This window comes from Gorilla gorilla, chromosome 1 (assembly GCF_029281585.2).
Source record: "Gorilla gorilla gorilla isolate KB3781 chromosome 1, NHGRI_mGorGor1-v2.1_pri, whole genome shotgun sequence".
NCBI classification, from domain to species: domain Eukaryota; kingdom Metazoa; phylum Chordata; class Mammalia; order Primates; family Hominidae; genus Gorilla; species Gorilla gorilla.
The window spans coordinates 158,043,476-158,057,810 of NC_073224.2; the positions used below are offsets into that span (position 1 = coordinate 158,043,476).

Genomic DNA, 14,335 nt, shown 5'->3' on the forward strand with positions numbered 1-14,335 from the left:
TTTGTGGCAAGTAGATGGGTAATGTTTTTATTTGTTGAACTGAATTATACTCAACTTTATTCACAATTCTTCAGGTTGTTGCCTGATTATGAATTTGCGATTTGTAAAACATTTTTTTCTTTCTTTTTTTTCTGAGGATGACAAAAAATTTACTGCTACCCAAGACAAATCTAACAACTGTGAGACTAATACAGGCTACAAAAAGGTTAACATAAGGATCAATACAATTTCAGCCAATGCCAATACAAGTCTGTCAATGCCTTAAGTTTGCCTTTTGACAAACCTATAGGACAAAGAAGCACTATTGTAGTAGCAGCTTTTGGAAAAACAATTGAAATAGATGAAACAAACCAAACTGCTGCCTCATGAGCAAACATATGTATACATTTTTAAATAAATGATTCTAAGATACTATCAATAAAACTATATGCCCTAAAAGAAGATTTCATTGTTATAAATTTAACAATGAACATTACTGCTACAACTATAAGCCAAAAAATACAAACATAACCTGATTTAGGGAAAAAGGGGATGTACACTAAGTCAGTGGATCATTATTGTTATTATATGAACAAAACTCACGTATTTTGGTATTCTACAATGACTCAAATTAGAAATTCCATGACAAAGAGCTGTGACTTCTGCTTTTGAGGTCCTGACCATATGACAATATTTAAAACTGATTAACAGCATATCTTAAAATATGTATGGGTATGTGTTTGTTATGAACATATTTAAGTGTGTGTACTTGAACTGCTTTAAGAGAAGAAAAAATATATTAGTCTCTGTCCCACCCTATTGAAGATATTAATTTAATCACTCCAAAGAACTTTCTAGTTCCTAAAATTTTGAAATAATGCAATAATTTCAAGATTAACTCAGTAAATTAGGATATTCAGATCTTAAACACACTGTTCAAATAGAAGACTTATAAACAGTGCAAGCTCTATAATAATACATTAACAAGTTATTCTTTCATGAGTATGAGATAATCTTGTTTTAATGAAGTATTCATTTATCATCAAAAATTATTTCTCACAAAATTGAACTCACTTAATAAACCAAAGTATAGTTCCAAAAATTTAGCATTACTTTCTAAAGTAATGATCCTCCATAAAGAGAATACAAATCACACAATGCTTGCATATCTGTCATCACAAGTCATCACTTGGGATCATTTAAAGCTTGGTTCATGTGATTGTTAAAGTCACAGAAATATTGACTTAAAACTGTCACTAATTTATCAGAAAATAAAAACATGCAATTTTACATGATAATCTAGAAAAATATTGGATGGTTCCCTCTCCTACTCAGAAAACAGACACCAAAACTTTAGAACGCATATATCTGGCATTGTACATCAAGCCTAGCCATTCTCCTGGGACTTCCTAACACACGTTTCCTTTAACCATTGGCGCCATGAAGTGAAAAGGTCTGAACATAGACTGCAATCAATTCAGCAGTCAAGTAGGGAAAAACAACCAAACAAAAAAACACTGCTAACAGGTTTCTGGTTAGTATTATATTTTTAGCAATGAAAAAAGTTTAAACTGACCAATAATGCCACAATTTCTTGAAGCCAACATTAAAATGAAGAAATTGAGAAAAAGAAAACGAACCATAATAAGGCTAAAATGTACCACATTGTCCTTTGTCCTTTAACTATGAAAAGGGGAAGAAAATAGGAAAAAAAATTAAGAAGTCTTTAAAAAGAAAAATGCTTTTCATAAAATGACATAAGCATTAGCAAGTAAACACGCTTACCTTGGGCAGGATCAGGTGGACCAAACTCCAGAGAATATCGTAAAATGAAGTTATTGTTCCACACGTAAAGTTGGTTATCTCTCGGATTGTAATCCACTGCAGCAATATACTGATACTGGTTGGGGAAGGGAACATCTACATATTCTCCTCGGTTTAATCGGGTATTATAAATGTAATCAATTGAGTTCTTGCCTGTTTCACTTTCATTGTCTTGATAAACTGACCTAACCACATAGAGGACTCCGCATATCATAAAAGCATTTGATGCGGCACGTTTGTCGTATACAGTCTCCCACGTTGCTTCAAATCGAAGAGTGTATGGATTCAGCTGGCTAATAACTATCATTCCATTGTTCTGTTCAGTGGCATAAATGACCCATAAACCATTTTCATCAACTGCTAGGTCGATATCAGTCTTTCCTCCCCATCTGTATGGTGAGGTATCATGGTAGTTGGCATAGTTAATTATGGCCTCGCCACTCTTAATTCTAGTCCTCAAGTCAAATTTCACAATATTCCTCGTTCTTTCTTTGTTAAAGAAGACAGCACCATCATACACCACAAATCCAGTACCATCTACTCGATTTGGAAGTTTATATGTTGTTGTTTGGCGACTATTTTGGAAATCTTCTAAAGAAGCATATTCTATTAAAGTATCGGTACGATAGGGAGTCCAGGGCATGAAATAAATTTTATCTGCAGCCTGAAGAGGGTCCTTGCACCAAGCACCCGCCTTTTGTTCAGCTTCATATATACATGGTGAGTCCACGATTGCTTTCAAGGTCCCAGGACACACAAAAACTAACAGTTACAGAGAAAGACAAAAATTAAGCCAAGTTAAAAAATTACACAGGCAAACAAGTTTCAGTGATCACAAATCAAAAGGGAAAAATTCATATTATTAGCATTCAATTTTACCAAAATGTATACTTCATACAAATACTACTCTTCTTTTCTAAAGTTAGCATAATCAGTGTATCAGGGTACAAAGTAACTGAAGTTTATGTTTATTTTCACTAACAAAAGCCTAAGTTTAAGATCATTTATAAGTGGTCTGACAATTTAAATTTTTGCTATGTTTTCATCTTATAATCTGTTAACCCATGTTTTAAAAGTTTGAGCTTTTGCACAACAGTATATATTTCATTTTATTACAAACATTATACCTTTCAACCCCCTACTTCACCTATAAGCCCCCAAAAGCAAAACCATGAAATAAGGCAAATAAAACAGAAAACCCAATGTGAAGACTTATTTAGAACTTTTACATAAGTTAGACTGAAAACAAAGGTGCTTCAATTTGAGGAACATAAATATTCGGAAAATGCAATTAGGAGCACAGAAAAGTAAATGCAAGAAAAGCAGTGATGAAACAATCAGGAGACCCTGTAACCATGGCATGCTATGGAGAGGGTTCTGGAAGCCAGGCAAGATGACACTTTAATTATAAGAAAATATCCAAGGGTGTCAGAAAAAGAGATAAAGGGTAAAAAAGAAACAGAGAAAGGGCAGATCCCCCTCGCCGACTTCAGAATTTTTACCCCATCGCCAGGTTTAGCAGTCATACAATTTCATTGTAAACAGTTGACTTCCTTATGAGGTGGCATTTATGAGATCCTGCTGATTATTTTAATACAGGAGTGTTGTGGGGAGAGGGGAGGGAGGAGGTTAACATCCATAAGGCACATAACAGGGAGCTGGGGTTCAGACTGTATGTTATTTACCTTTTTGCTCCACTTCTATTTTAAGCATCGGGAAGAAAAATAAAAAAGGTGCAAGGAAAAAAGAAAAAAGATTAAAATAAATTGACTATTAGTCTAAGACTGAATTCGTAACAGATGCTAAATATAGGAAGAATTAAGAGCTGTACTACTTTGGATAAAGAGAAACACACAACAGGAAAACCTAGCAGGAGAAAGATTCTAAAGTTACATAAAAGAACATGGATCAATCATTTTAGGAGATTAAGGAGGCAATACAAATATGTTGGCATGTTGCTTCACTTAGTGTACCTGAATAAATAATGAAACTCTTCACTAATGCATGGTATACATACTCTTGCCTTTCCAAAGTCACTCAGCATTCTTACCAAGTTTTACTTCCTATATGTATGCTATAGACATAAATGCATGCATAGGTACATCATCCCCATTTATCCTATGTGAACTCAATTATTAAACTAACTTTAGATAGGCATAACAATAGAAAAATACATTTATAAAAATCACAACTTAATTTTGGAGTTTAGATCAAATTTAATTCTGATGTGGTTACATGTTTTTCATAGATATTTACTAAGAAGAAATATATAATTATGCATCCCAGTATGTTTCAATTGTTTTTCTATTATTTTCTATTCCTAGATAAATTAATTTTAACCATTAAAAAAGCCTCCTCTTTAGGAATATATCAATATCCCCCCATCACCAGTAGAGATTTTGAAGAGTAGGGTAAGGTAGTACCTTTCTCCTCCACTAAGAATTAGTATATTTACTTAGTTAGGTTTACATATACATTTTATTATAAAATTCTTATTAAATTTTCTATATTATATATCTCAAACTTGTAATACTAAGTCTATAAAAAAAAGTAAGCAAAATACATACAAGGGAAAAGCAAGCACAGTAGGCAAGGAGAAAAAGGAAGAAAGAATTATGGTTAGATTAGTATGACAATTCTACCATCATCAATTTACATAGAAAGCAAGCTAGCATGCAACAACAATCATACCGAGCATTCAAAGCAAATACCTTGATTCCACAGACCTTATAAAAAGTAAATGCTTTCATAAAACAAACCTGATTAGTAGAGTTACATGAGGAAAAAAAAAAAAATCTCCTACAGTTTCAAGAAACAGATTATGAAGTTAGGAAGGGGGCTTGTAAGATCCTTGTTGGTAAACCGTATTCTAATACTTACAAACCATAAAATACTACTTTACATAGTATATAGGTTTGAAGTATGTTGCCTAAATTTCATAAAATGACAAGACTGATGTCTGTTTCTCCCTTTTCTGTTGTTAAAATGCATCAGGGTGTGCTAATACTGCATTTCCGAAATGTACTCAGACAGAGTAGTGCACATTTTATTAAGATCTTAGTTTGATTAATTTTTAAAAGTTACAATAATTCATCAAGATTAAATGTTGGCCTTCTGAAACACCTATGGGAAAAAACATCACACGAACATTTTTGCCATAGGAATGGCATACAACTTTCCACATTAAGCTACAACTTTCCCCAATCAACTCGGTCTATGTAACCACTTTCAGGAAACATACTTGCTCTATAATGTGTTATTCTGACTACATCTGAAAAACAAGAAATTCAACATTACTGTCTTGAAAACAATACTTCTGTATAAACCACTAGTCTTAAAATTACTCCTCAGCAAAGAGCAATATTATACCTGCTTAGAATCAATAACGGAAGGGCGTAGTGAGAAAATGAGGATAAGAGAAATCATTAGCGTTGTGACTACTCAAACTACAATTTATATACAGCTGTATGCTTTTTTCCCCTAAGGAAAGGATAATTTTACTGAAATAAATTAAATGTAAAGGATGGAAATAATACATTTTAAAATGTTTATTTAAAAAAGAACTTAAAACAAGTTCAATAGAAGATGTAGAAAGTGTATTTTGCTTTCCATTCATTGAAAATGGCTGAATTTTATTATTTGATAAACTAAAATTACAATGTAGCTAGTGAACAGAATATCAAAGTCTTTATTTACTTGAGATTTAATTGATATCACATATTGAAGGAAAATAAATATAAATTATATATTGTATATATTTTATAATTCTGTTGAAAAGTAAGTAACACTCAAAAGTAAAGATTTAAAATATTATAAACCTTTGATGATTAATGAATCACATAAGGAAAACATTGCTCTTTACAACAAAAAAGTCCCTACGTTATTATTTTTATGAAAATCAAAAGGACAGACATCTGTGAAACCAGCCAAAATTCTATCAGTAGAAGAGTATAAAAATACAATAAAATTAATATAATCAGTATTCTCTATCACATGCCAAATATATACTACAACTTGTCTTAAGAGCCGTATGAATGAACAATACATTTATTCTTCTTTAGACCAAACATACAAGTATATGACCCACGAACATCAGTGGAGGACTACATGGATATGCAAGACAAGAAATTAACCCAAACTAACTACACAGCCTACATACTCTGTATGTGAAGTGACACACTATTTCATTGAATAAACATGTTTATTCATTAATAATGATTTAATCAATAATGGCTATTTTTCATATTAAATAAAATTTGTGACTAATATTATAGTAGTTTTACAATGATACTTTGAAATAAGAGGTATAAAAATCAAAACCAGATCCTGCTTGCAGGATGCAAAATTCCAATCTGATTACTCTGCTTTATCCTCCAAGATCTTTATGACTTCTTTCAAATATAAATATATGCAATTCCTAACAGTCTGGCAATGACAATGGATACCCTGTATACGTACATTTTTGACATGGATATTAACTGGGCAAGTACAAGCATCACATATAATGCATGCGCCTGTTTATAAACATACTAAAGTAAACAAAGTAACAGCATTTCTAATGTTCTCTGTTGAGCAAATTTCTTTTAAAATTTTCAGAAGTCATGAAAACCTTCTGAAATTGCTTTATAATAGGACTTAATTGGAATATATAAGATCCTGGAGGATTTACTGTGGATAGAAATTGGTATAAAGCCAAGTGGTAAAAAACACATAATAAATGTTATCTGATGGTGACAATTTTATCAACTAAGTAACGTGTAAAAGAGGTATGCAAATGTTACAAAATATAAAAACACTACTAAATCAAGGAGAAAGTGAAAGCTAAAGGCTTAAACTAAAAGAAAGCATAAGGAATGAACACAATGGACAGAGGCACAAAGAAACAAAAGGTGAGGAAAATGGGAAAAAGAGGTAAGAGAAGACATTGTCCTACATAGGATTAGAATAATCTAAGAAGACTCTTTGCATTGTATTTTAATATTAGTTGAAACCGTGCAATTTATAGAGTGTCACTACTGTAGAGTATATAGGAATTATAATTACTTTTATTCTTTAGCAAAGAGTGATTAAAAAAAACCCATAGACTTATTTCTGCCTCGTGCAAATGTCTAGAAAGGTAACAGCAAATTAATTACTGATTTTTTTAAATTAAAAGACAAAAACTAAAAGGAACAAATACTTCTCTGAGTATAGCTATTTGCAAGTTTAGTGCACAACGTACAATACTTCTGGGGAACTGAAAAAGTAAAATTTTGCAAGTTAGATGTTCCAGAAGATATCCACATTTTCCTCTCTTAAACAGCACAAGAAATAGCTTATGAGTCTGAAAATAATATTTGCTTAACACTGTTCTTGGTCTATAGACTAGGTTACAGGAACTGGCTCCAGAAAGATAATTCTTGGCAGCTCTGACTGATTCCACTGTTTGGGAATGGATGCTGTATTTCTTCTCTAATTTGAGGACAGAAACCATGCTAAATTCAAGTGAAAGTGACTTTATGGAACAAAATTTTGGTTAGGTCAAAAGAATACAATGTTCCTCTAGTGGCACAGGAGAATGATTACGTAAGCCACCAACACTACACGAGAGAAATGATATAAATATCAGTGTACTCAGTAGGCTTCCAATCCTACAAATGGTATAGAAAATACTGAAAACATAAAAAGCATCCATTTCACAGTAACACAGGAACACAGAGCAGGGATGAAAAGATAATCTGTGTTTGGCCTTTAACTGATAACACAAAAAGCCAATTTGTCAAAACTGTGTCAGAGAAAAGATGGAGAGTGCCTTCACAGCATGTGTCAGAATGTATTACTGCCATATCGGACACAGCAGATCTATCAGAATTTGGCCCTTTGGTTTTAGAAATATTGATAGTTTGAACATATAAATCTGTCAGAACTAATGACCTAGCTTTTGAGGTTCTGGAAAGAGCAATTTCATTATTTGGCAAATCCTTTTTTTTTTAAAGGAGGAAAGTGTACAAAAACTGTCTCAAATCAGCGAAATTGCTGATAAAAAACATATAATTCAAACGCCCATGAACTAACATGACTAAATGACATCTCTATCTTTTCTATAATTTAAAAAGCAAGGAAGACAACAATACTATCAAACTAGCTTGTGAAAATCAGGTAATATTCAAACTTTTAAGTTGTCTAAAATGCTAAGATTTTTAAAACTGAAAGTATAGAATACAATTTTGAAGTATGAATTCTGAGATTAGAAGGAAAACTATACAAAATTTGACTATTGGCCAAAGCCTACCTATAAACTTTTCAATTGAATTTTAAATATCCGTCTGTAGGATCTTAAAAATGATGCTGCAAAATTAAAAACAGAACCATGTGCAAGGTTATATTATATCTAACTATTTTATTTAGCATTAAGGTTTCATCATTGAATCCCATAAAGAAATGCTCCCTTAAAGACAATAGAACAAAAAGTAAAGCACTTGCCTCAGTTACTGCAATGGTAGCTTTTACCCAGCACTAAACTTACTACAACAGCAGGTAGCCATTCAAGTAGCTCATGATTAAAACTGAAGTCAATTCCTTCTTTAGAAAACTGTGAGCCAAACCAATTTGTCAGCAACTGGTATTGGGCAAAAGTACAGATTTCTATCAGCCGTATTGAATAGCTAATTCAAGTTTGTTTTCTGGAAAAACACTAGCCTTAAAAGCCAAACACTTAAGAACACAGACAGACACTTGGCTAGCATCACACTATGGCTTCCTTCCACATTTCATGAAGCTAATTGGAGGCCCAAGTCTGTTAGTGCTCTGCATGCATAATGGTTTTGTAGGCCATAAACATATGCTTCTTTCACATGTGTAGTCTTTCAGCATCAACGAGTAATGCTGGGCAAAGTGTAAAAAAATATAAACTGCATACTTACTGTAAGGGACACATTCATATTGGACTTCAAGGTATTTGTATGTTCCAGGACATGGATCAGGAAACACATCTGACCCAGTAACTACTATACACTGTGTTCGATTGTTGCACCTGAAAAACAAAATGTATCAAACTTGTGTAACATAATTTATTTGATTATTTTCACTTAAATATAACATAGAAGTTTTTCCCATTTTCTTTAAGCAACTAGAAACATAAAACAAAAATTCAAGTGATGTTAAGTTACTCTACATTATTAAATACTTTATAAGAGTTTCGTTTTCTTTATGTTGTAATACAGTGGTATCGTGGGTCACACTAAATTTTAACTAGAAGTAAAAAAATAATGGCCAACAGTTTCCTATTATTCTGTTATACATTTTAATTTTTGATATATTCAACATGAACTGAACGACAAGATCAACAACAAATATCTTACTAGGATATTAAGATATTTGGATATATCTTACTAGGATATTAAGAATTAAGATTACAATTTTTAAAAATGGTCCTACAACTAAACAGAGACGTAAGAGTCAAAACCTGAATTTCTCAGCAGGAAGTTTTTGACAACACAAAACAAGGAGCCAGTATTTTAATTTTATCCTCTAAATCCAGTTAGGTGTGAATTTCTTCATTGTACATACTTTCTGGAATACCAGAAACTAAGCTAGTAGAGCTCACCTTATATGCTATGGTCCACATAAATGATAAAGTGCATTTAAAGGATTTAGAAAAATGCTTTGGCACATATGTAATGTCTAAGCATTATTGTTACTCTTTCTATTCATAGATCAATGTGCCTATATAATTAATGAGATGACTATGTACCTTGGTTCAACACCAGTACTCCCTAAAATATAACATTAAAAAGAATGTTGTACTAACATGATGCCTAGAATGTTCTAATTATTGTTATAAGGAATTATTTTCTTGTTTTTGCAATGTCATTAATTCACCAAGAATATTAGAAATAGGTTAGAATTCCAGATAAAATGATATGTAAGTTCTATGAATTTGTCCAAAAGGTCTTTTCATAACTTTTGTAAAGGCAAGAACTATTTATTTTATAATTTGATTTGATTATAACCTAATGAATGGAATGTTTTCAGGGTTTTTATTGTATTTTCTGATAGCGCACACATTAAGAAGGCAAATCAAGCAGAACAAGAACATTATAACATTTATTTAACAGTTGGAATACCACATATTCGATAGTACATAAAATACTGAAGTATAAAATAGCACTATAAAGAATTTTGAAAAGCATCCCAGTTTCTAGCACCACTAACTAAAGGGCAGTAGAAGGTGAATAATGTTAAAGATGGGTAGGAACAGTCATATACTTTGGTGCCATTTCAACTCAAAACTAGACTTTCTCTTTGAAGAGCAGCAAAGCCTGAAAACTACAGGATTAAACAGGTAAATTTTATAATTCAAAGTATACCACAATGAACTTCAAACAAGACTTAAATAAAGTATAAGTAACTTTTATCATGATTATAAGAGTATAGCAGTGTTTTTTTACAAACATACCATATACTGTAATTTTCAAGAACGTAAATAATGTAAATGGTATAGTGTCACAATCTTCTGTAACATATGTTTTCCTGTCATTATTCTGTATTTCTCTTAATTTGGTTCACTCATCTGAAGAAATCTGCCAGTGGTTCACCACTTAGTGTAAACGAATTATTTTAACATGAATCACAGAACCTATTTCACATCCTAAAATTCAAGACAAGAGGTAGGTTTATAGTTTGTCAATAGGTCAATAACTAATGTTCCCAACTAATAAATATAATTCTGATGTTTCATTTTTCTTCTTTTTTAAACTTTTGCAGCAACAAGACAGTTCACTGATTTTTTAGTTTCTTGATCTTCCAGAAATCCTCAAATCACTAACTTGGTCCCATTAAAAACAAAAGTCCTTTCATTTCCTTCTTTGTATTTATTCATACCTACAGTGATCTTCCTTTTATAACACCCTTACACCTCTCAGAAATGAAGAAAGATAAACAACTGTGTGTTAGATATCCCTTTCAGATACTCTCACAGTATACATTTTATAACTACTCAACCAAACTGTTAGGTTTTGAATGGTATTTAAATATGATTACAAAAACTCCTCCAAATAACAATTTCTAGTGTGAGTAAACTCTTCATTTAGTTTATCAACCTTCCCTTCTCACAAAAGGCTCCTCTCATATCAACAAACTAGCAACTGGTGGGAGAGAGAGGGAATTGTACTCAAAGTTGAAATGGACCAAGAACATGAAAGACTTTGCTATTACGGTGAAGGAGAAAGTAACTCAAAGGATTTGGCCATTTATATATATACATAATTTTTCAAAAATAAAGAATACATTGAAAATTGCCCAGATTTTTTCCACCAGAAGTAATTGGATGAATGAATATAACTAGTACAGGCTTAGAGATCTTTTACTGTATGTTTCTCAATGTCATGGTATGTTCTGCAGGAAGTATATAAGCATTCTGGTTTCCATTACATTTTGTTTGAAAGAGGACCAACACCATAATAAAAAATAACTGTCCATATTTACTCTTTCTGAACAACTTTGCAGTAGTCCTCTGACCAATTACAGGTTCAAATTAATGTCAAAGCAATTATGATTACTTATACCAACCACATAATTTTTATTGATTTAAATAATCACATTACACAAAGCATCCACTTTAAGACAGCAAAACGTATTAATTCTACAACTGTAATCTTAAGCAAAACTGATTTAATGAAGCTCCTGCAATAAAATTATAAAAAATTCTAGAATTCAGGGCCTCCCAAAATATAAAAAATATTCATTTTAAATTTGAAAATTTCATATGTTTATATACACAGAGGTATCAGAAGTGCAAGCAATTAATCTTGAGAAAAATGGCAAATTTAGAGCTAAAACAGTTAAGGGTCAGAAACGAGAGAAACCCAACTGTAAAAAGTACAAGAAAATTAGAACTTTGCATGCCAGTATCTTGATTCATGGAAATGAATCTAAGCTTTTAGAGGCCCAAATTACAGAAATAGAAATACAGACATTTATATTCCTTTATAAAGGGTGCAAGCAGCATTAAGTTTCCAAATAGAGAGTAAGGAGACAAGAAAGACATTGGGAAACACCCAACGTGAGCTATTAATACTAAGAAAAATCTGAAAATTCCTTAACAATATGCTGTTGATAAGATTATAAGAGTGTAAATAGCTATCGTTTAAAAAGATCCAGAAAGAAAGCAATTACTTATTCACAGAAGCAAAGTAAATTCCCGCCAAGGGCTCAGCTTCAAGTTCTCATACTAATGAAAGCGAAAAGGTAGAGTTAAGCCAAGAAAGAAAAAGTGTTTAGTCGTTTGTATTTTCAGTACTGGGCACAGTTCCTGGCATGACTTTCTCTCTCTTCCTCTACAGAAGAAGATTTCTTTACCAATAAAGGTATCATTGTTTTAACAATCAAACTATCAGTATATTTTGGTAATACCATGTGGGTTTATTACGTTAATAACCTACAATTTTCTTACACATTAAGCATAAAAAATCGGTATGAATGAGAACAAAGCAAAAGAGAAAAAATACGGTTTTAATGAGTAGACATTTTACTACAATTTGAAGGAACTACAATTACGGTTCATCATAAAGAAGCAGATACTAGAATATATTTTGAACACTTCAACTTTCAAATAACTGGTCTTATTTCATTTTATATTTATAAAGATGAACAGATGACTTAAGATAGTGAAAGCAGTAGTTTTCAAAATGTGGTCCTCATACCAACAGCACCACTATCAGCTGAAAACTTGTTAGAAATACAAATTATTGGCCAGGCGCGGTGGCTCACACCTGTAATCCCAGCACTTTGGGAGGCCGAGGTGGGTGGATCACCTGAGGTCGGGATTTGGAGACCAGCCTGACCAACATGGAGAAACCTCGTCTCTACTAAAAATACAAAAATTTGCCACGCAGGCACGCGTGGTGGCGCATGCCTGTAATCCCAGCTACTCGGGAGGCAGAGGGAGGAGAATCGCTTGAACCCGCGAGGCAGAGGTTGCGGAGAGCTGAGATTGCACCATTGCACTCCAGCCTGGGCAACAAGAGTGAAACTCCGTCAAAAAAAAAAAAAGAAAGAAAAGAAATACAAATTATTAAGCTCCACCAAAAATTGGCAGGTTCAGAAACTCTGGAAGTGGAAACCCAGCCATCTTAGATTTAACAAGTTTTGCAGGTGACTCTGATCAGTGCAACTTGTGTGAGAGCCACGGGGTTAAAACAAGATAGGTTTAGATACTTTACTAAAGAATAAATATGAATGGCAAAACATGATTTTGCTCTATAAAACTTAGTAAAACAAGTGAAACAGAAAACAAGTGATGAGTACAACTTATGTAAGAGGTACATAATACAGTTTACAATGTTAATATGTCTTCTTGCTAATTCTAAGTGTAGAAATCAAGAGTTTTAGTTGCTCTAATTTTGAGCAAGCTGTCTAGTTATTCATCAATTCTTAACATGGAGAATTGAAATAAGTATATTATCTGAGTACATGTATACATCACATATGAACCAATTTTTTAACAGATAAGAAGTATGTTTTGCTAAAAATGTGCTAACGAAACACTAAAATTGGAAATAAAACTTTTGAGAATATGTAAAAATATACTATGTTCTACAGAAGTATGTCATTAAAAATAACAGAAAAATATGACCCATTGTAATCACTGCCAATTTTCCTATATTCAATCTTTGACTTACTTATTCAAATAAATTTTAATAAAGTGGCTCAACTCTAGGAAGGCAATAAATACAGAAATTGCTTTCTTTCTGTTTTTAGAGAGAACTTAGAGGCATAAGTAGGCCTTGCGAATAATGTCTAAACAATTTCCAGGTCAGGCGCTATTGCTCACGCTTATAATCCCAGCATTTTGGGAGGCAGAAGCAAAGGGAGGAGGATCTCTTGAGCCCAGGAGTTCAAGATCAGCTTGGGTAACATGGCAAAACCCCATCTCTACAAAAAGTTTAAAAAAATTAGCCAGGTGTGGTGGTACGTGCCTGTAGTTCCAGCTACTTGGGGGAGACTGAGGTGGGAGGATGGCACCACTGAAGCACAGGCCAGGGAACATAATGAGACCCTGCCTCAAAAACAAAAACAAGGAACAAAAACCATTTCCAGGGCATAATTCATGATTAAATACTAAGTAGAAAATAAACATAAAACTACATAAGCACTCAGTCCCAAATTCTAAACATATAATCATTTTTAGTATTTTTCTAGTCACATTTCCAAAATTTTCAAATTTGGCATATAAAGACAAAGATTTAATCATTATTTCACATCACTGGGTTAAAAACGCACGAAGTATCACCTATATATAATTTCTGGTTGCAACTTTCTGACTACAATTTTAAAGACCTTTCTTACTATTCTAAAGTATATAGAGTACAACACTCAACCTGAGAATTCCAAATATAACTAAAATAAACCCAATAATAAAACCTTTTAATATTAAGTTCAAATACCAGAATAAAAGTATTATTTCTGACATTAAAATTCGTAAAACTTATTAATAAAATCTGTCAACCACAACAAAGAAAATCCAAAAGTCTTGCTTTATAGGTCATAAACT

The 14,335-nt window shown here is 32.4% G+C and overlaps 1 protein-coding gene across 32 annotated transcripts in view; it reads right to left on the reverse strand.

Moving 5' to 3' along the window:
* ADGRL2 (adhesion G protein-coupled receptor L2) overlaps positions 1 to 14,335 on the reverse strand; it is a 301,782-nt gene that overhangs the window by 46,959 nt on the left and 240,488 nt on the right. For all 32 annotated transcript variants that reach the window (XM_063697514.1, XM_055369186.2, XM_055369127.2 and 29 more), the window contains 2 exons: positions 8,706 to 8,815; positions 1,765 to 2,565 (listed from right to left, as the gene is read on the reverse strand). In XM_063697514.1, the coding sequence (XP_063553584.1) occupies positions 1,765 to 2,565; positions 8,706 to 8,815 (911 nt within the window). The remainder of the gene's footprint in view (positions 1 to 1,764; positions 2,566 to 8,705; positions 8,816 to 14,335) is intronic.